General features: G+C 41.2%; 1 protein-coding gene across 1 annotated transcript; it reads left to right on the top strand.

Annotated features, from left to right (window-relative positions):
• Positions 1-9,786: 9,786 nt before the first annotated feature.
• Positions 9,787-11,217, top strand: rtn4r (reticulon 4 receptor). The gene has a single exon (XM_076105016.1). The coding sequence runs from the start codon at positions 9,787-9,789 to the stop codon at positions 11,215-11,217; it is 1,431 nt and encodes a 476-aa protein (XP_075961131.1).
• The last annotated feature ends 12,281 nt before the right edge of the window (positions 11,218-23,498 follow it).

Raw genomic sequence — 23,498 nt, 5'->3', positions numbered from 1 at the left:
CGCCAGGCAGGTACGTAGACAGGCACAGAAATCATTCCAATGAAATGATTGGACAGGCTAAAGAATACATTGACCACCCTAGCTTTAAACCAGCTGAGGGAAACTGCTGGTTTGGCTGATTATAATCTCTGGGTTCGTCACAACAAGCAACCGCTTCCACAGAGTGACATAGTGATTTGATCCATTGTTAATATAAATACATTGAATTCAGCAGTCTAGTTTACCAATGTAGTGACAGCTCACCTTTTCTACTTTCTCCATTCTTTTTTTTCCACCCAGAATTAAATTAAAAATGTCAGGCATAACTTCTATTTTTAATTGCATGTGTGCATAATCAGGGTAGCAGATGCAATGGTGTGCTCAACTCTTCAGAAGCATATGGATCTGTGTGCATGTGTATGTGTTTACGTGTGATGACATATGGCCATATAGCTGTATCCCCCTCAGTGAAGATGAGTTCTATGATGTTTGCGGTTCTTTGAAGCCATGTCTTGGTGGGCTTGCCCTGTGTCGGTCTGTCAGTCTGAGGTGATTGCAGATGACACATTAGCAGACGGTCCGCATAGTCAGCCGTCCAATCCAGCAGAGTGCAAAATTGCGAAACTGGAGAAGACTTAGAAAGGTTAGATGACACATTATGGCAGTAAAAAGGGTGTCAATAATGGTTTGTCTTGAAGAATTCTCAGGCACATCTGCACCGCCTCTCGCCTCAGGCAGTGGATCTACCTGTATCATTCACTGCCTTTTCGCATTAATGAGAAATCTGCCCACTCAAAATACCACTGCGTAACCTTGGAATGACTAACGTGTGTGCCTGCAATTGTTTCTGTCCTAGGTACAAGGGTTTTGCAAGGTTAAGTAGCGCATCCACATCAAGAACAAAGCAGCAAAGGTGCTGGCAATTTAGAAATCCATTTTGGTTCCCTCTACAGCAATTCTCCAAACTGATTACTCACAGAATGACTTTGGTTTAATCTAGCCTGGTCAAAGATTAAGTGCTCGTTTGATGTTTCTTTCCCCAATTGTAACTCACACAAACACAACACTTCATCCGGACCTAGTTTCTCTTCGAAGAGAACAACAAGTGTCAGTCTAAGAGGGCCGCGGCCAAACACAGGAATTGTGTAGTAATGAAGCTGTCAGAAAGATGTGGAGTGGATAATGTTTGCACCCGCTTCACTTCCAGGCCTGGAAAACAGAATAGACCATTCTTTGAGAGCTCAACTATATGCCTGCAGCAAAGACAGGCTACAATGACATCAAACTGCGTAACCACTTATTACAGCGTGTTCTCTTCTCAGACCACCTCAACGTTTTTTTCTCATCTTCACATGCCCAAATACGAGGCTGCCTGTGGGGGCTGTCGCCGCTGTCTCCCTCTCCAGCTGACACTTCACATGAGGAGGTGACAGCATTATCTGAAGCTAACATCCAATATTTACTGGAGCCATTATCCTTTTTAGATAATACAGCAGTGATTCATTAGGCCTCGTGTGCTTTTGTGCCAGTGCAGTGCATTAACTGTGAGGGCTTGCAATCCTCACCAATTGACATTTTTGACACGAGAGCCCCAGAACTGCATGAGACCAGTTTTAGGAGAGGTGAATCATGTTTTGTTTTTCCAGAACATCTGACATTCAAAGAGGCTCATTCAAAACATGATACACCCCTTCTTCTCAGAGTCATGACTACCTGATACACATACTGCTGGTACCAACATTAAATCCAGTGATACTGATTACAGTGCAAACATGAAATGCTATTAATTTATTGTCCAGTGTACCGGCGAATGTTAAAGTCACAGATTTACAAGACTTCTGCGCAAAAGGAGGATAAAAAAAACAATGGAAAAAGGAGTCAAGTGAGTCATAAAAAAAAATCATAAAACAAGCTTCTAAACCCATCATATTTTGGCTGACTACTACAGCAGGCAACGGCTGAAAGCAACAAAATGAAAGCCTGTCTGGTAGCACCAATCTTACCTGAAACAAACACACAACCACCCATAAGACCTAGCGTTCACTAGGCAAACACTGCGTGCGGTGCCGAAATGATGAATGTATGAAATAAAACCAAACACACTCTAAATCTTCTGCCCAGATCCCAGCCACCGAACATGTGCCTCATATGAGTTAATAAACACAGATGAAAGACCTAAGTTAACTATCGCACAGGTTAACATCACAACACAGAGACGCAGAGGGGGACTGCTCAGTTGCCACTGACATGTTCACAAAGGGGATTTTATCAGCTAGGGAGGCGTATCAGATAGGCTGGTGATTGGTGGCTGGAACCAGAGACGAAGAGGGGGAGGGGTCAGTCAGAGACGGGGAAGACTGGGGCGCACACACAAGTGGGACGGCCAAAGTGGTCGACCAGGTTGGATGACGTGTTGACTAGCCTTAATTGAGGGGGAAATACGCTACTACATAGTGAGACAAAACCAGACTGTCACATGACAACATGGCAATTAAAGTACCCTAACCTATCCTGTAAATACTCATATATGGCACAACTACAGGACGGAGCACATTCAGCTTAGAGTTCAATTAAATTAATTGGTTGGGGTACTCCCAACTGATAGCATACTGTTTCCTCCTTTTTGTGTATTTCTTTGCAGGATAGATTTTCACACAAATCCTCTGAAGTACTTGAGGGGATGACACTTTCTGTTTCAAACCCAAAAAAAGGATGCCTCCTAAAATGTTGTTAACACCTGTGCTAAAGTGTGCCTAAGAGCTAATCAACACCAAGAGGCATGGGGCATGTACTGCTGCAGCTATTGTTCGCTCATTTATTTTCTCTCCAGCCATGTGTAGATAAGATAAAGCCTTATACACTCTGTTAAGCAAACATGCTTGGCTGCACTACTGGCAGCTCGCATGCCACAAAACCCTAAAGTAGGGCATTCATTTCTGCTCCTCTGTGGCCTAAAGAGTGCATCTGGACACCCCCACAATCTCATGCACAGAAGCCTGCATTATTTTCAGTTTACGATACTTGAATATTGCATTTTGCACGGTCTCGCATGTGAAAATTGCCCATGTCTGTGACATGTGGAGGCGGGCACAAAGCTGGATTTGAGCCATTCTGCAAAACCTCACAGGTAGACTTGACTCCCAACGCCTTCTGTGGAACATTTCACAGTGAGCTGTAGCAGCACTGAGGGTGACTTGATTTGCGGCCAACTATACAATAGAGTTGTAAAGGATGTGCCATTTTTGCCCCCTAATCCAGTGGCGCTTTGCCACCACACAACAATTAATCCTCTGTAGTGGCATTTAAGCATACCTAACTCTATTTCGGCTATCTTTAAAAGGCAACAAAGAAGAAAAAGCGTTGTCATTTTAGCAGCTAAGTTGATTGATCATTTTAGGAGTGCTGCCCATATGGGGTCCGAGGTGTAACTATTATCCATCCTTTACTTAAAGGGACACCAACTGTACATGGCTATTAAAGTGTGATGAAAAGTACTACACAGACTGTGAAAAACAGCCGAACAATGTTTTCCGTGGCTCTGGAGGAGCTTTGTCATGTCTGAGAAGTTTCTTTTCATGTTGCAAAGCATGGAGTATTTTAACCTCGGCTTATAGACTACAAATGTGTATCAGAAAGCCTGCAATACAAACAGTCATTGGGTTTTAAAGATGTGGACATTAACCATCCTTTAGTAGACCAGTCCTGCCTGGTGATCGATTTGCACTAGCAGTTGTGGGATCAATTGTTTTTGGATCTTCTGCAGTCCCCCACTGCAAATTTGATAGACGTGTTATACTCTTTAGCAATACCACAGAGTGAAAATACCTCTTATGCAGGCAGAATGTCAATGTTGTCAGTGAATTAATGTGCGAGCAGCCTAGTAATGTTAAAGCTGATTAAGGTCGAGTTGATTTGCACTTGTAGGTGAATTCTATCCTTTATATTAAGTTTATTCCATCATTAAAAATGTATCATATTCTTTAGAATGATGGTACAGCTTGTGTAAAATATAACCGACTATAGCTGTTATTTAAAAATGTTGTGAAGTACCACAATACATTGCCTTAAAATGAAACTACAAGTACAGTGCAAGTTTGTATCTTAGTATGGTACTTGAGTCAATGCATTTTATCAAGTTATTTTTCCACCAATGTGGACAGCAACAACAGTTTGTAAATGTTGAGCACAACGCAGTATTGACTGATATCTCGCTGAGTGAGCAGCTTGGAGGTCAGTGCATCACTCAAGGGTCGATGGTAATTTGAGGTCAGTTGTTGAAAGGGAGAACTCTTCACATCCACTTTCGCTTTCAATTGTTCGGCAGTCAAGAGGGGATTCGATCCGACAGCCCCTTGATTGCAAGTTTATTCTCTCTGTGTCAGGACATTGCCAGCCCTCTGCATTTCTCTCAGACGAGTAGACTCTCCCATACTATGTGCCTCAGGTGGACTCGGGAGGGGTATATATCGTGCCCTCTGGAGTGCCCTTCCAGTGGAGAAAACATTATAAAGTGCGCTCTTGGGGTCCCTTCCACTGTTGAACATATGATGAAGTGCTCTCAAGTGTGCCCTTCAGGTGGAGAAAACAAATTTAAGTGCCCTCGAGGGTTTCCTTCCAGTTTGAGAAAACATGAGGAAATGCCTTCTAGGGTACACTTTCAGTGGAGAAAACGTGATGAAGTGTGCTAGAAAACTTTCTGCATGCTGCTACCCCATCATATGCAGCTGGTGCCCTTTTCATTTGTTTCACCTCTGCCCCTTAGACAGCCACCACTGCTTTGTGCACACATGTTCACATATATGCATACAGATCTATACAGACCCTCTTTTTCCAAACACACACAGTGGCCTGGCTCTGGTGTTCCTTCTGCCTGCCGACCTCCGGTTCCCTCAGTTATTCATGAGCCATCTGCTTGGGCAAGTGCTGTGTCAGATGTGTGTCAAACAGGACCTCATCTGTCCCCCCTGTTCGTCTTCTAATTGTGTCCTCGTCTGCATACTGAAGCCGCCACTGATGCGGCTGCAACACTCCATGGTTAGCCAAGGGACTCCAGCTTAACTCTCTGGTCCATCATGTCCTAAATAACCAGTTTGATCTGATGTTTGCATCTTTATTTAAGATCATACCATCTGGTTCATCAATGTTGTAAGGGAAAGCACAAATCTGTTTTTGGTTGCTTGTGTTTGTTTTGCATGTGTGTGTTCTTTTAGGAAGTGGGTTGAAGAGGACTCATGTTTCCATTAAGATACAGAAACAGGCAACTTTTTCAATAATAAACGAGAATGATGTCGTAGCAGCTAAGATACCAATAGGAATCGCAATTAGACATAATTTAGGTTGAAAAAGTGAAGGACTAATTAAGACTAATTGTGTTGAAACCTGAGTAAAAGAAGAAAAGTCATTTTTTTTAACCCTGTGACAGGGTGAATGTGTTCGCCATAAAAGGGCCAATGTGGCCTTCTGATCACAGCCTTTTTCCATATGAATATGCCCTACCAACCAATCCCTCTGCAATGCTCTGAAGAAGACCATTTATTCCCTTGAATACAACTTTTTCACTTGGGCTATGCGGTAAAAGATGTTCAAAGCAAACTTAAATGGAATATTCTCCTGGTCTACCATGACATTGTAACTGTAGGCAACTCTGTAACTCATCTTTCAAAAGTAGTACTTGATCAAAAAGTCTACCAGAGTGGAAATAGAAGCACTGCTTTTTGAATGTACTCAAAAAAAAAAGTTAAAGTAGATAATAAGGTAGTCATTTACAATAACAAGGTTGCAAGGTTGCATGTGGCTTTACATCCAGGAAGACATTAATCAAACCCGATTCAAGCTAAAACTTAATGCTTGACGAATCACTCAGGATTTGAAAACACAAATGTGTGTCCAAAATACTCAATCTGAAGAAATAAATACAATTTTAAACTAATCATAATCACCCGTGGGCCAGAACGGAAACTTGAAGATGTTCTGAGAGTGATTAAGGAGCATTTTTTAACTAGTTGAGCCAAGTTGAAAATGGTTTAGCATGGCTTGAAGTCAGGTCGACCACATCTCACATTTGTTTTTTTCTTGAAAAATAGCAATGAGCACCAGACGGGAGAGCAGAAGGAAGCGGAACAGTCAACCTGGAGAGAGAAAACAGATATAAACAAATCACAGACAAAAACAGTATGATAATAAATGATACAAAAACATGGTGGAGTCCCAGTCACCTACCAAATTAATGCTGCAGTTGGAAAATTAAAAACTAGAATCTTGGCCACAAAACATAATGAGGAAAAGTTTTAAAAAAAACATAAAAAGTAGTTCTTTCCAAATAAAAATAAAAAAGTAGTATTTTCTTAGTTGAAGAATGTAATCATCACATTTGGGTGTTGACTCCTCCTAAGAAGTTTTTGTCTGAGTTTCCAAGTCTCCGTGTACCAAGTTATTGCCTGTTATTATTCTCAGTTCGCATTCATTTCTAGCTGCATTGGCTGTGCTAAAATTGGGCCTCATACAAATGTCAGTTTCTCTAAGTTATTCCTTTCAACATGATATAAAAACAATTTATGTATGCATGGGTGGATTCACACTAGATACATGACCTTAGCGAGAGGATCATGAATATAATAAATGCAGGCCGGCCTCTGAGCAACACAATAATGTATGATTTCAGAAAGGGGCCAGGAGGTCCCTCTGGAGAACTGTTGTGATTCATCTCTGACAGAGACATCACTTCCACTCTGGGCCAAGGGGATAAGACTGTCATGTTTGCCGTCCCTGCCCAATCCCAAGCCCTTCAAAGTAAAGCCACTGTGATGAATCGGAGAGGCCCTCTGAATGTGCTGTCCCAACATGCCCTACGCGTTCATTGCAACTTTCAGTGCAGGAGGAAGGCTTTGAATGTGTGTTGTATTTTCACAATAAAACAAAAGGAATGCTCAGAGTCCAAACATTCCAGGAACACATGCAAATGAGCGAGGAGTCTGGCGAAGTGATGCACTCATACGATAAGTAAACAAAGCTGTCTGTGCCCACTCATACCACTCCTGTGGGCATCTTGAATGTAGTATCCTCTAGCTGCTTCTAGAGAACTGATAGCAGTATTTTTTTCCAGAAGTTGCAGTAAGCCGTTATTATTTATCTACATTTATTTACCTTCACACCCAATTTGTGGCCAAAAGTCTCCTGAAATCCTTACAAATGCAATTATTCTGGGTGAATTGTTTAGGAAGGACAAAGCAGGCCTCATTGCAGGTCTTTCAGATTGTCATGCCTCAAGCTAGCAGATTAAAAGCTTCACTTTCACAATTCAAGCAAGGGACACCGAGAGGCCAATATCCTATGTTTTCTGGTAAAAGACCGATATCAGCCCAATCCGAATATTGGGCCAGGGTGTCCTTGGCAGCGTCACAAGATTTTGGAGAATTTGTTTTGACAGACATTCAATTTGTCAAGCATGGAAGCAGTGTCACTGCAGAATACTGGTCGCTTGCAATTCTATAACCTGCCGTACATTGTCAGGCTCCTATTGTAAATAGAAGTGTTTGTCTCGGAGGAGAGGGAGGGGGTGATGCGATGCATTTTTCTCAAAGCTGAAGGGGCCACAGTGTCAGTCGGGAGGAAACAAAGAGGCTTGTCTGCTCTTAAACAGAGTGATGATTGCTACTGTACAATAATATAGCTCTCAGAAGAAAGGCCAGCGGCAGGGTCTGAAACAGGAAGGCAGAGCTCGGAGCCATGTTTCGACACAGCAGATAGGGGGAGATTAAGTGTTGAAACCAAAGCTGGAAGGAGACGATAAGGAATGGATTTTTTTTTTTTTGCAACCAAAACCTTGTTGCTGTATTTTAAGATATTTAAGTTTGTGTCAACAAACAGCTAAACATTAATCCCTTGTTGTGTAATCTTTGCAACGATTTAGATTTGGGGCAAAGACAAGAAAGTAGTGATGAAAATAAAAAAGGTGGAAGACCAACATTGTTGACCAATCAATGGTGCGAACACAGCTCCTACATCAGCTGTACATGGATACAAATCTCTAGAGTGGAAGGTGAGAGGTGTAACTGTGAAGTCATGCAGAGGTTATTCGGAAATGTGTTAGTGAAAGAGTGACAAAGATTTCAAGTGTATGTTTGCAACATTTGGTAATGCAATCAGCGTGATGCAGATGAGAAGATGCTGTTAGTGAGGAAACAAATAATTGGGATGGAGTTAATGACATTGTGGGGCTTATATGCTGTCACTCAACAGATGCTAACAAAGACAAGACATATTACGCCGAGAGGTGAGGAAACCAGGCTTTGACATGCAACGCGTGGGTGGAAATAGCCTGTTAATGAATAGACAGCAGAGGGGGGGAAAATGAAGACGGCAGAGGAGATACACGAAGCGTGCTGTGCGATAAAATATGGCTATTGTTAGGCAGTGCTGAGGGAAAAGTGCTGCGATGCAGAAAGAGTGGAAACTCTTGACAGCTTTCCGGTGGCAGTCTGACGGCTGAGCAGGGAGATTGGAAGGAAAGTGCAGCAGAGGGCTGCTGTCAGGCCACACCAGAGCTCCGTTTAACAAGGTCCAGAGATGAGCTGCACCACAACACATTGCAGGGGAATGAGAAGAGGGGGAGAGGGGATGGCTGACTAAGGCTCATGCATTTTCCAGAGCCTCGCTACCTTGTCAAACCTGCAAGCCTGGGATTCCTCACATGTGCATGGGAGCAGAGATTGGAAATCCTCAGTAAGGACAGGAGCTGAAGCGGATTGACGGAGTACCTGCCATTATATGCTGCTCCTAGACATGCCCCGTGACACTTTGACACCATCATCTCTCCATGAAGGGGATTGTGAGCACCAATAGATGCACTCCCTTTCTACCTTAACTGCACCTACAATGGTGTAATATCAGAAGTGATCATTCACATGTGATAATCCAGCCTGGTTTCACTTATCCTGGCTCTGTGTCGCGAGCTGATCCGTGGCAGAGGACAAGCAGAAATAATTAATGCGAGCAAATGCAGAATACACCTTATTTTAAAACATGGATGCCTTCGGGGCAAAAACATTCAAGGATCTTTACAAACCTTGCCCAGAGTGCTACCATACCTCATCTCATCTTCCTGCTGCGCTTAGAAAAAAATGCTACAGTCAAGGCTGCACAATGGAAACTTTTGTGGGGCCTCCCGTAGCCCTCTTTCCACCTTGGCCCCAGGCATCAATCTCTTAGCCTGGCATGAAAGCTTATCTCCCAGCGTCAGGCTAAATGTCAACCTCAGGAACGCTGAAACACCATTAGTTATGTCCGCCCTATTAGAGCAAGCTAATTCCACATAAAAGCCACCTACCCAATTTGAAATGAGTCAGCCTTCCCTTGACTCTCTTCAGCTGTTTAGGTCCTCACGTCAGCAGAGGCAGAGGGGAGGAGATGTGTCCCCAAACTCAAATAACATCACCATTGAACAAAAAAAAGTGTTTATGTTCAGCATATTATTACAGAATAGGGAATCCTCAACGTAACATAAAATGTTTGGGATTTTGTCGGTGATGGGGATTTAATGGTGTGTTCAGTGTCATTGGCCTACACGGTGCATATTGGATACTGCTTACACATCCTTAATGTTTTCAAAAATACATTTTCAGTGATTTGAATATAAAACAAATTGCAAAAACATCCATCATGCTCTATCTCAGAATGATTCTCAAATTGTGTAGTCTGATTAGAATGTACTGTGTTGTTTAAAGGGGTTCATGCATATTGCATCCTGACCTTAATTCATCTATTTCCACAGATGTTTGCACTGTAATAGCACTGTGATTTTTTATATTCATGCACTTTATTTTCCAACCCACTGATGTGTGTTTCTTTGTCTCCGTAGGGGGTCGACTCCTGTTTCTGGTGATGTGGCTGAACCTCGTGCCTCAAACTGTCAGCTGCCCTGCCAAGTGTGTGTGCTACAGTGAGCCCAGGCCCACTGTGGCCTGCCAACAACAAGGACTGTTTTCCATCCCTACCGAGATCCCCGTGCGGAGCCAGCGGATATTCCTCCAGAGCAACAAGCTGACGGTAGTGAGGTCCACCAGCTTCAGCTCTTGCCACAATCTTACAGTTCTCTGGCTCTACTCCAACAACATCAGCTACATCGAGGCTGGAGCCTTTTACGGCTTGGAAAGGCTGGAGGAACTGGACATTGGTGACAACACCAACCTCCGCACCATCAGCCCTACAGCCTTCCGGGGCTTAACTAAGCTGCACACCCTCCACCTGCACAGGTGTGGTCTGTCAGAGCTCCCTGTTGTGGTTTTCAGAGGAATGTTCTCCCTACAGTACCTTTACCTGCAGGACAATAACATTCTCACCCTGCATGACGACACCTTTCTAGATCTGGCCAACCTCACTTATCTCTATCTGCACAATAACAAGATCAAGATAATAACAGACAACATGTTTCGAGGCTTAATCAATCTGGATCGGCTGCTGATACACCAGAACCGGGTTATATATGTTCAACCTAGGGCTTTTAGTGATTTTGGTAAGCTCAAATCCCTGTTCTTGTTCTTCAACAATCTCACCGTCTTGACGGGAGAGACCATGGACGCGCTGGTGTCTCTCCAGTATTTGCGTTTAAACGGCAACCAGTGGATCTGTGACTGCCGGGCGAGAACCTTGTGGGACTGGTTCAAACGTTTCAAAGGTTCGAGCTCTGAGTTGGAGTGCAATGTTCCTGAGTTCCTGGCAGGAAAGGACTTGAAACGACTGAAAAGTGAAGACTTGGAGGGGTGTGTGGAAACGCCTCAAATTCAGACCAATCTCTTCAGCTCCAAGGGGCAGAGTGGGAAATTCTCTTCCACCGAAAATCCTCTCGGAGAGACCATTCCCAGGTGTTGCCTTGGAGATAACGACAAGTCCTCCATCCTGTCTGGCAAAAGCCGCCAAATCACCAACAACCCCCTTAAGGAAAAGGAGAACATGTCTAAGACTAAATATAAAGAGCCGGAACGAACGAAAAATGAGACCCAGAATAAGCAGAATGACGGACCACTGGGAACCTTGTCCAACACCCTGGACAAGTCTTTGGAAAATCTAAACCCTGACGTTATAGACGATCTGGAGTCATCTACAGCGTCAAACAAAAAGAAAAAGAAGTGTTCCAAAAAGCCCAAATCAGACGCCCACTGTATCAAATCCCGGGGTTCTACTTTTCAAGTGCTGCGCTTTCTCTTCATTCCCATGATCTGGATATCTCTAGCCATGTCTTAGGACTCCTAACATCACTCTGAACACAGAACTCAAGATTGTTGATGCTCATGACAATGATAACAGAAGATGCAGTGACATCGACAACAGACAGTGACTGAAAAGCAAGGAGTCGCGTTAACCCAACGTGGGCGAGGACAAACGATGATAATGAAGACATTAAAGTACATTTAACAAAATGGATGCCTTTACAGAACACTACAGATCTAATGTATATAATGAATTGGTGCCCAAAATTGTTTGTTCTCTATGTACTTAACTGTACTGTGTCAAAGCTACACTATGGAGTCTCCTCCCTTTTTTCCTCTCAAAAGCTTTTGCGAAAACAGACCACCGGAAGATGAAAAAAAAAAGACAAAAACAAGAAAACGAATACAGGAAATCAGAGACAGAGCGCACAAAAAGAATGTTGGGTCGGTTTAACGAAGATAAACGATCTCCCCCCGTTATTTATTCAAAGTGATGCATTTGTTGGGTAATGTTATGTTTTTTATGTTCATAAAAGCAAATGTTTTACCTCCTCCCCATTTTAGTTCTATTTTCATGAAAGAAAGGGTTTATGGGCGGCATTTACCAAAAGAATGCTGTCAATGTGTTTATGGAGATTGCAATGGAACCATAGATATGCATTTTATTTTACTTGTGTACAAGTATGAATATATTATGAATAAAAGTTCTTATTTCGTAGATATTTTGATATTGCGTGGTATTTCCCAGTACGACTCCAGCTTCTTAATTAAATGTGAGGATATGCTGCTTTTGTCTTTAATGTTGCAAATTCAATTTTTATAGGTTTTGAGTTGTCGCTTGGACGAGAACAAGTAAATGTAATACATTGGGTTGTAGTAACATTTTACAAGAAATAATCACAAAAATGATCAATAGATTAATGATAATGAAAGCTAATACTTTGCTGCAGCCCTGGAACCTCAAGAAAAACAGTAAAGACAATTACTGGATGACTTCTAGCAAATACTCGAAGATCTTAGATGCTCCATCTGCTGTTGTGCCGTTTTAAAGCTGAAGGTACTATATTCTAAGATTTAGTCAGCAAATGAGTAGCAAAACGTGTTTGAATTTGGCAATAACAGCAGCACATATTCTGTCTCACTAACCACATCGAGAGCCAATCAACATTCCTCCTCCCAAACAGATGGCGGGCCTACTGCAGTGTGTTCATTGTTTTCAGGATTGTTGGGAACGCAATGACCGAATGCCTCGTCAAATGTGGCCTCATCCCAAACCTCAGGCGACCAGACTTAGTTTGTTTTCTCCTCTGCCTCTTTAGGATGTTGGCACGGCAGTGCTCGACTCATAAGACCTGCAGCTCACCTGCAGTGAAATAAAGAGCAGATATAATGGGAAAACAAAAAATACTGAATTTTAAAATGTTCACCTTTACTTTCCAACTGATAACCACCTATTTTTAACTTTGATGCCATATTGGTCAAGGAAGCATATTAAGATGAAATGACCAGGCCTCTGTTTAAAGAAAAGAAACCAAGAAAGAAACCATTTTTATTGTCATATACATATACACGGAATTTGCCTTCTGCATTTGACCCATCCCTGTATATAGGGAGCAGTGGGCTGCCAATGACAGGCGCCCGGGGAGCCGGGGGTTCAGTGTCTTGCTCAGGGACACTACGACACATGACACGTCCGTTGACATCGAACCGTTGACCCTGCGGTTACCAGACAACCCTCTTAACCCAGTGAGCCACGGTCGTGTGGACCTGCATGCAGTTCTGTTTGATGTTTATTAGTTGCAACCTCTGTCTGTGCTACAATCTCCTAATGCTTTCTGAAAGAGCAAACAAATCAATGAGTATGCTTTTATGTGAATTTAAAACACGGTCAACATCTGTCAATGAAGTACATTTACAAGTCTTAAGTGACTGCTGCATGTGCAGTATGATGATGTTGAATGAAAAGCCACGGGCACCACAGCAAAATCCAGCATATGATTGGACCTTGTTATGAATATTACAAACACAACCACATTTCGTCTAATTTCGAGTGAATTATTTAACAGTGCTGTTGGCATATTCAAAAAGTGACTCCTCACATCACAACCTTGACATTGAAAGCAGAAGAGACCTTCATATTAGGTACTCTCTTGCTTTTTCTGACATGGAAAATACAATATGAAAAATCTTAACTTTAAAATGTTACTTTTCTGCTAGGGCTAGTTGCCTGTGGTGGGTCCATGCTTGCTCGTCCACAGGCAATGTAGAGACTTATATTCTGTACCGAATTAAGTCAAGATCTTGTCAACAGCCCTGAATTTATCTCGCACAAAGTGACAGGATTACAAGGCAGGGTCTCCACAAATCCCTGGGGCTTTCAATTGCAGTCGATTAACCCTGGAAAGTAAGTGGACTGAAGGGGACCTGAGAAGATATTGATCTTGAGTAGAAATCAACAGGGAAAATCAACATGGCCCCTCCAACAGACTGCCGCTACCCTCTGCTGACACACAAGCAGCTGCAGCCTAAGAGGATCCAAGTAATTGTATCTGACTAAGTCAACCCTCTTCTGTGTATCTGCTCAGGCAACCATCAAACAGATACTCCCTATCTGAGTCCCATCTATATGTTAAACTGTTAAAATTACTAATTGTGCACAAGCAACTCCTCAAGCCCAACTGCACCTCTACTGTAGTTTTTTTCCCCATGAAACCTGCCCTCTTGACATTTGGTGAAAAGCTCCGGAGAAGGCTAGTAAGTGACTCTTGAGTTCAAACATGCTGTTGCAGTTTCCATACATGCTGCAACATTATATTGACAACACGTATCTCAAATGTATTGTATTATGCAAATCCAAAAAAGTATATTCCCAATACACTGTTAGAAATGTCAATTATGCCGCTTTTCAAAAATATTCCTTTTCATATTTAACATAGATTTAAAATACATATTTAAGAAAAAATATTAATGTTAGCTCATTACAACCTCATGAGGTTTTTTAAAATCAAGTTAGATTTTTAGTCAGTTATTTAGCATTATAGCTCAAAATACTGCAGTAAGATGTAATACTACAAACATTAGGTTCAACACATTTTCACTATTGTCATGTATTTCTGCACGTCAATGTTAAAAATCTATAACTATGTCACTAAACATTTCATATTATTACAATAATGTTTGTACATGCCTAATTTAACTTCTTGTATTTTTCCAAATAGAAAAACTTTCAGTTTTTAGGGCATGCTTGCATACTTGGCACAATACTAAATAACCGACTTGTCCAACCTCCCCTTTTCATAGATTTTGGTTTTCCGTCTCCAAAGAACAGAGAGCAAGTGCTCAACCAAATTCTGGTCTGAAAATGTCCCTTCAGAAAGTAAAAGGTTAAATAACTGCTACTGGCACGTTATTCTTCTTTCAGCTGTGGTGGCTATCACTACGCTACCATGTAGTAAATCCTTCTGTCCATTTCAAACCACTGCTGCCGTTTTTCATTTAATAGAAATCAGTGTCGATGATGTTGCAAAACATAAAGCCGAATCTGGTGCGCTGGAATGAATCACCACTGTGTTCTGTAAAAAAAAAAAAGTCACTTCACTGATAAAAATATTATGAAGTGTCTTGACTTCAAGAGCACACTTTTAAATGAGCTTCATAATCAGAAGAATTTTCATGCTGTCAAACACGAGGCCTGTGGATTGGAGACTTTGAAAAAGAGACTCACGCTGAGAGGAAGCTAGAGTTCCTCCTGGCATTAGTAACAATTGGCAAGAAGGATCACCCTCACGAGTACATGACATCTCACTCACACATTGGAGTATATATTTTCTCTCTACATTCACACATACATTATTAGATTTCATGGTCTCTCTTAACCCTCTTACTGCATCTCTTCAGACTCTTAGCAGATTCCTGGTTTTCTTGCAGCTCTCTGATATCCAGTGTGGTTTCTTTCAATTGTCTTTTATATTTTGGCAATATTTTGATATGTATATAAATATTAAATAATATATAAATATTATATTATATAATATTTGGATGTGTTTGTAGGAGGTTTGAATCAAGCATGCAGATGACGGTACATATTGTGATCAAGACGTAACAGGACATATTTGTGGAAATTCGAGAATCACCACCCATCCCTGTGAGTCATTGTTCCAAGTGGGTCGGTAAATTTAGCACTCTTTGTCGGGATGGTTCAGCCCAAATTCAAAAATACATATTTGTCCTCTTACCTTTGGTGCTATTTATCAAGATAATCCACTGTGGATGATTTTGTGTAACCAGGTTATGATTTCTGGACAACGAAGTTGCTCATGAGTTTTTCAAATGTATTGTTCTGGCGTTTTGAGCACCGCAAGCCGAGTGCCATCTAATTCCATTATATTCAAAAGAAGGAAGACATCTCTATGGCCAATACCTCCCAAAACTAGGCAACTCGCATCAAAAGAATCTTGATTGATGTATTGCATTACGGATAACAGGAAAAATATAGATTTTGGAGTGAACTGTCCCTTTAAGCTCAAATCCTACGCAGAGACCCAATACAGTATAAACAGAACTGCATGCAGGTCCACTGTTTGTGTCCGTCTATTTATTCGAGTATATGCAGCCCATTAGGAATATAGATAGCCATTTTCCTTATGCTACCACCAACCACTTCCTTTCGACTGATAGTCAAGAGTGTAAGACTGTGTTCAGACCAACATTTGCACATTTGTCTCCAAAGACTGAGACCATTGTGTTGCCATGGCGGAAATGGCAAATAGCTCTGGAGAGAAAACACAAGGCTTGTCACATCTGTCACAACACAATGAAATGTAATCTTGCAACAAGCTCTCTCTGTCTTTCCAATGTGATAAACCTTTAAACTTCTTAGATTGTACTTCATCTTCTCCGCACTACTTGTAGCAACCAACCACACCTACATCACTTATTTTTAATACAATGATACCTTCGGTCTGAAAAAGTTAAATGTAAATGCACTTTAGAGGAGGCATATACTTTAAGTTCTTATTTCTGGACCTTCAAACTTCATAAGTGTGTCTTGTTTCCACACACATACTAATAGATCAACATTACGGGATCATTCCAATTTTCTTCCAGCTGACCACCCTAGGACACCCATCAGCCCTGACATCTTTACAAGCCCCCAAAGTTGTCTGCGGAGGCTGTGAGGTCTGACAGCGGTGCCACGCCGGGGCCACAGCTCCATTTAACAGTGCCTAGAAACAACGACTGAAACCCATCCCTCGGTCGGGGGTGTATTTCTTGGTCTCACTTTTACAACAACAGTTTTATGCTCCTTTTGCACTGATGAAGGGAAATGAAGCTAATTACGGGCACTCCATCTGCAGTGAGGGTCCGGATGCAACATAGATTAGCATCTTGGTAGGGAATCAAAATAACAGAATAGGGAAGAAACTCTGGTAGAGGAAAATAATCAGCATAGCAAAAGGTTGCATTAAGCTGTTGTTTTGCGCTCTGCAGCTGACATCCATGTCAATCATGCCGACAACATTCACCAACAGCCATCTGTTATCCTTTATTAATATCAGGAATAGGTCTGTCTCAAACGTTGTAGTTAAATCTCAATGTATCATCATACAATGCTTCGTCTGATATCTTACAAAAAGTTATTCCTAATTGTTCCTGCTTTATCCTACAAGCAATACACTCATTACATGCATACGGTCTTTTGGAAATAAACTTCTCCCTTCACAGGAAATAACTTGGTTAGGTTTAGGCAACAAAACTATCTTTGTTGGGTTTAGTAAAAAACATCATGACTTGGCTTAAAATGACTACAAAATATAAACAAAACAAAACAAAAATGTTACAAAACTTATTGGCGAGGTTTAGGCAACAATAGTACTACTTGGTTATGTTCAGGCAACACAACTATTGCTTATTTTTGTCAACAAAACAGTAGTCTTCTGGGTGAAAACCCTGAGTTTATACACCTCCCCATGATATTGGGTTTAAATTACAGTGCATTACTTTAGATATAGCTATGAACAGTGTATGAGAACAGCCTGCTAAATATTTAGTTCAACAGTTACGGGTTTGGATGTGTTTTCTCCCCATCATTTTAATTGTTGCACAGTATCATTCTTTGAGAAATGATGGACCTCATGACTTACTAAAACTTTCCAAACTCAAAACAGCTTAAAAAATTGTTACAAAATCCTGAGCTTTTAAAGCATGGGTGAGGCAGGTGTTACTAAGTGCCATTTCCAAAGCAGGCGGAATAACGATGACTGATTGAAAAGTCAAGGATATGTGAATCAGCTAGAGCAGTATAAGCTTTGATTTCATACTTCCAGAGTGTACAGCCCGGCTGCTGAAACTCCAAAATAGCAAATATTAAATGCATAAATAAAACATAAAATAATCATATTAATACAGAAATATATTTAAAAAATAATCAATATTATTAACCTGGAATAAAATGTGCTTGGAAAGTTGTTGTTTTTGTAAATTCCTTTAGATATTTTCCTGGCCTTCTGAGAATACATAAAAGAAATCTAAATTTGCTAACAAATTTAAAACTCATGAAAGAAACAAGGCAGCCATAGTTGTGTTGTGGTCTGTTGGTTTGTGTGGATGTGCTGAAGAGAGAAGATAAAAGGAGAAAGGAAGACTAAGAATAGGGAAGGAAAACAAGACATTAAAATACACTTAAATATTAATAATAGTAATAATGATTAAACCAGCTGGGCCAAGGCAGCAAAGCAGGATTGGAGCATCACTGGAAAGCTAGTCAGTTGTGTGAGACCAGGTTGGTCAAAAATACAGTAATTATCGTTTAATTTCATCACCATTAGCACGGCCCCCTGTTCTACAACCATTTTTGCAATAATCCTTTTGCATTATTGAATTGTGCCTGATAGAGGTCCTGTTTTGGAGAGGAGACAAAAGACACTATGCACTACTCCTTCTTATTCGAGGAAAGATAATATAGAAATAACATTTGAGCTAAGCATTAATGATGTATTGAATTAAGAGTTCAGTCAGAGAAATATACTGAACTCCGTGTTCCTATTACTCTTATTGAGATGTCATGTAGCTCTGCTTACCTTTGTAAACAGTCTTCAAAAAGGAGATTAGTTTATTAAAAGCAGCAAAAAACAACGAACCCCAGCCTGTTTCTGGAAGTCTCTCTAGTCACTGAAAATGAACCGCCTTCAACATCTAATGCAAATTCTAGCCGACGCAACATGTCTCCTCTAGAAAACACCAACCTTTGATCATAAGTAATAAGGCTTTTTTTCCCCTAGCTTCAGTGAATGTGACTGAAATATTTGAGCTCGAGGCTAAGGCTTATGTGAGAAAGTTTAGACCACTCACTGCAGAGGAGTCCCAGACTTCGACAGTAGGGCTAAAAGTGTTTGCCTTCCGTTCTGCATACTAAACGCTCCGAAGCTATCGCGCTCTCTTTCTATCAAATCTCACTCTAATTCGCTCTCTATCTCTGTCTATTTATTTTCTATCGCTCCTCTTCTCCTCTTGCCCACTTTTCTTCACCAGCACACAGTCTATAATTCATGTGTTGGACATCTCTTTGAATAATATACATATATGTACACTTTTTGATGTGTTTTGAGACTAAATGTTAAATATGTGCAGCTTTTTGTAAACCCTGCTTGAAAATGGTAATAGGGGTAAGAAAATGTAATCTACAAGTACACTTAAAGAAACTACACTTAATGATTTGATAGTAATGGACACATTGCCTGTTGGCAACACATTCAGCAGAGTCAATGTACGATACAGTAAATGCTTGTTGAAGACCAGCAAGAACATATTGCTGAGGGCACAAAAACTGAAAAAAATTAAGACAAGCTTAAAATCATTTCGGGCGTTTCCATGATCCCACATGAAAGAACCAAGCTCTCAAAACTCCTTCAACCACCAGAAACATACATCTGGACACACATTCAATGAAAATCCCTTCGACAATTTAAAAATATATAACATTTATAAACAAGGGAAAGTGTGAATGTGTTGTCTTTCCCCACTGGTCACGGTCTGTACAATATGACCTGATTTACACAGCAGATGATTTCACATTCCCCTATCAAACCCCAGACCTTGAACTCTGTGTAATAAAATGAGAATCTGCATCCAGAAACTTGAAACTTTTCATTTCATACGCCATGTGAATGGCGTATGAAATACACTCACAATTATGAATACATTCATAATTGGTGGCCAAAATCTTGTAATTTCACTGACTATCACCATTTTCAATGGTCTCTTGTGCCAACTTCAGAATTGTGACTGTATTGGCTTCAGCCCCGAGAGCCCACTCTAAAGGTCATATCAGCAGGACCTTCATCCTGATCCTCTTTTTAAACGATGAGGATCACGATTCCATTTTAGCCATTTGTGCTATCATAGCATGAAATGTTGCTAAGGGATTATCTTTGAGCATTTTAGATGGGAGTGTACTGAGAATGCTATCCAGGGAAGTTCAAGGTCTATGTGGCTATCACAATATTTGGACACAGGGTTGGAACAAATTCTCAAAATATTACCCGATTCATTATAGACCAGGATAATTATGGTGAGATTGACACCAATGGGGAGGACCTTTGACTGATGACAGTCCTATCTGACTTACACCAAGGCTTTATTTAGGCTTGTTATGTCCAGTCTCTGCATCATAAAAAACATCTCACTTTCTGGCCAGGAAAGGGGTGAGCTGTATAACTCCGAGGGGGATAATCTCTTTTATGTGGACTGAGCTGCTCATTATTTCTCAATCGCTGGATTTGGGAATATAGAGTGGCAATTTGTTCTCAATCCTAATTCAGCCAAATTAATGCTGCAAGTATGTTCATACCCGGGCCTGCACTGAGGGACACAGAGTCCCCACCAAAGCTGCAACTGGATGCAGCTTTTGCAGTAGATTAGGCCGATATCCAATAGGATTTGGTCCTGTACACCTCATAAAAGCACTGTGTAAATGGGTCTATCTAATGATCCAACTTAATATGATTAAAACGAATAAAGCTACCCATATGCAGATGCTCTGTCTCTCTCTCTCTCTCTGTCAGTCCATCCCTCACACACACACACACACACACTGCATTGCCCAAGGCGCTGCATATTACCCAGTTCTACGCCAGTTTCTGTAGTGATCTGTGCTGGTGTGGTTATCCTCACAAGGCCAACAGCACAAGCAGAGATCCATAATCTCCTTCAAACCAAATGTCCGCAATCCGTGAGCAGGTCTCAAACCACGCCTACTGAAAAAACCCCAACAGCACTCTGAGCGGCTAATCCACTGTGACGTAAAACACAAACCAACAGCAATGAATGTAAAGTGATAATCTGCAAGTTTATGTTCTTACTCATGCAATTATAATTTTTCTTTTCTTTTTATTTAAATAAATTTCCTTATGCAACATCTTTGGTGTCAAATGGTGCACTGCAAATACAATTATGTATCACTTGTGCTGTGTTTTTCCTTGTATTGTTGTTGCAGCCTCAGTTCCTGGAAGAGGTGCTCCTCTCAGTGTCTGCTCAGAAATTAAAGGCAACTCTCAATTTTTAAATCTGTGACGGTGCATGCCTCTGCTGCAATGAGGGTAAATGTAACTTCAGGAGACAACGTTTGTATCCCTGAATCTATGAAATCTCTCACTTCCTGTTGACCATACCAGTCCAATAATTTACCTTGATGGAGTTTGCACTTTGTATGGGTGGCTTCTTCTTCTTCCTTTTTTATTTTTTTTAGCATTCACAACAAATAACAACAGTTGAAAACCAAACCAAGGAAGATGGATAGAAGCACATAAGAAATGGAGCAGCTGGACAGGAAAGTGGAGAAACTCACGTGACACAAATACAGGAAACTCCAGTGGGGCGTCTCTGCTATAACCCAGTTCTTCTATTCAATACATTTTTAGTGTTGTTGTGTACAGTAATCTACTTTGCTCCCGACTACCATCACTGAATGTAGCAAAAAGATAATTAAAAGTCATGGATCATCTCTTTAAATAGAACCACAGGTTTGGAAAGTGTGAACCTTTTCATCAGGAGCAGCCGCCATCCAAACTGATACGTTAAAGGGTGAAATAGGACCGCGGGACTCAGCCGGCAACGAGGAACATGTTGAATTACTCTCCACTGCGAAGCCATCTTCACGGACAGAACTGGGAGAGCTTGGCAAGCCAACATTTCTTGATGTACCTCAGGGGCCTAGGGGGACTGATGCTCAATTCTTTACACTTCCATGGCTTCAATTTTCACTTTCTAATGGAGTGAAACATGTTTCAGTACTAAAGAGCTAAAAAAAAAAAGAAAAGGATGGCTTTGGTTCCCTACAGCACTGCAGGGCTATAGAGCCGCAAAACAGTAAAATCTAAAATGGAACTATTTTTTTTCTTTACAATGAATAATTCTATGAATAAATGACAATGTTCCTTTAAAGCCATTTGTCTAGAGCTTTACTTTATTTATTTCACTTTTAAATCCTGTTAATGCCATCATTAATATTTATTTATGCATGTAAACAAACAAAGACCTCTTTCTGTCAAAAGCAGTCAGGACATGTTTTGAATGGTTTTTTTTTCATGAGGATCGGCTCACAATGTTGCTCCTCCACTGCCAATAACCTGCTGGTGCCTCGCCACAGGGTGAATATGTCCTGCTGTTCACTCCTGTAAATATGACTGATTCCTTTTAATCCGCACCATTGTGTGCTCATTCGTCGCTCAGGTTCTCCGAAATCTCTTCATTCTTGGGTTTAGACAGTAAAGAAAGCAGAAAGGAAAATGGAGAAATAGAGGGAGGGAGGCAGGGAGGGCGCCACTTGTGATGCTGTTTACTGCTGGAGTAACTCCAGCCCAACCTATCTCATTAGTCTGTTTGTGATTAAAAACTACTCTCAAGCTGCTATCATTAACCTGCCCACACAACCATACACTCTCAATGGGGCCTTACAAACTAGCAAGAAGAAATGAGCTTGCACCTCGTGTGCAAGCTCTAAACTCACCCACTTCATTCAAAGCTGCACCAACAAAATCATGAGGGTGATTCTTTTGGATACACTGGAAAATAAAAAGAAGGAAAAATCAGATATTGGGTTGGAGTAGACACTGAGTAGCGTGTGATGGGGTGAAAGAGGACAGTCGCCGTTCTATAGCCTCTTCCCCACTGTCACCATTTATAATCCCTTCCTATGTTCCTTTATCTGATTGCAACCCCAGTCACAAGCTTCTCGTTGTGAGATTACAAACATCTGGCGGGTCATCTACTCTCAAGCTGTTATGATAAACTCGGCAGCAGAGAGTGCCTCTGGACAGCCGCGGAAAAATTCCGTGATGGAATATCCCATGTAACCGAAGTCCTAATGTAATGCTTCGTCATTGCAATGAGATCCACCGCCTAATGCCCTGCTGGTGTGGATATGTGATTAAAAAGCGTAATCTGAGAGGTCCGTATAGACTGATATACGGTATATCACTTCACAGCCAGACTTTCTCCTTTTCGATGCATTTTTAATTCACTGTCTACCAAGGTGTCAAATGTTGTATCTAGATGTCATTGGTGGAATAGAAAATGAGAAATATGCTAAATTGTCCTTGGAAGATGGAAGAAAACCCTGAAATTGTGGTGAGAGGGTGAATTAAATGCTCCTCCTGAATTTTGGAGTCTATATACAGGCATTACCATCTTCAGCTCAAAAAGGCTGTTGATTCCCCTCCAAAGCATCTGACACATACGGTCTGGCAAAAGATCAAACCAAGCACCAAATGGAGAAGTGAAGCTTGTAAGGACATTCTCACAGGGCTCTTGTGCATTTAAAGAGAGCATTAGTGGAGTTTACAGCCCATCTTGTCTGCTTAATATACACTTTTAGATCGTAATCTTGGACCCAAGGACTAGATGTACATGGGGTCTTTTTTAGGGGTATGGCTTTAGAGATGGCAATGTTGTTCTGATGGTTGATCAGTCTGTCCATCACTTTGGTCCACACTGACAGACATTTTGGACATTCATGTTTGTCATTGAATGAATCCTAATGACTTTGGTGATACCCTGACCTTTCCTCTGGCGCCACCACCAGGTCAAAGTGTTCACTTTTTCAGGGAATAGCTAAACTACTGGATGGATTTACATGAGATTTGGCACGAACATTTGTGTTCGCCTTTAGGATGAATTATAATAACTCTTGTGACCCCTTAGCTTAACTTCGATCCTTCAATATGTGCAGCAAGATGTTGGAGATGTTCCGTCAGTCTATTGTGGCCGGTGCATTGAACTTCTCTGTAGTCTGCTGGGGGAGGAGCATTGGAGCTGGAG

This window comes from Anarhichas minor, unplaced genomic scaffold (genome assembly GCF_050575085.1).
Source record: "Anarhichas minor isolate MPS153535 unplaced genomic scaffold, ASM5057508v1 ptg000030l, whole genome shotgun sequence".
Lineage (NCBI taxonomy): Eukaryota > Metazoa > Chordata > Actinopteri > Perciformes > Anarhichadidae > Anarhichas > Anarhichas minor.
The sequence above is the reverse complement of the archived record's forward strand: the minus strand, read 5'-3'. Positions and strand labels throughout refer to the sequence as shown.

What these genes read in the sequence shown, in the direction of transcription:
- rtn4r (XM_076105016.1), top strand. Translation starts at nt 9,787, where the DNA reads ATGCACTTTATTTTCCAACCCACTGATGTGTGTTTCTTTGTCTCCGTA.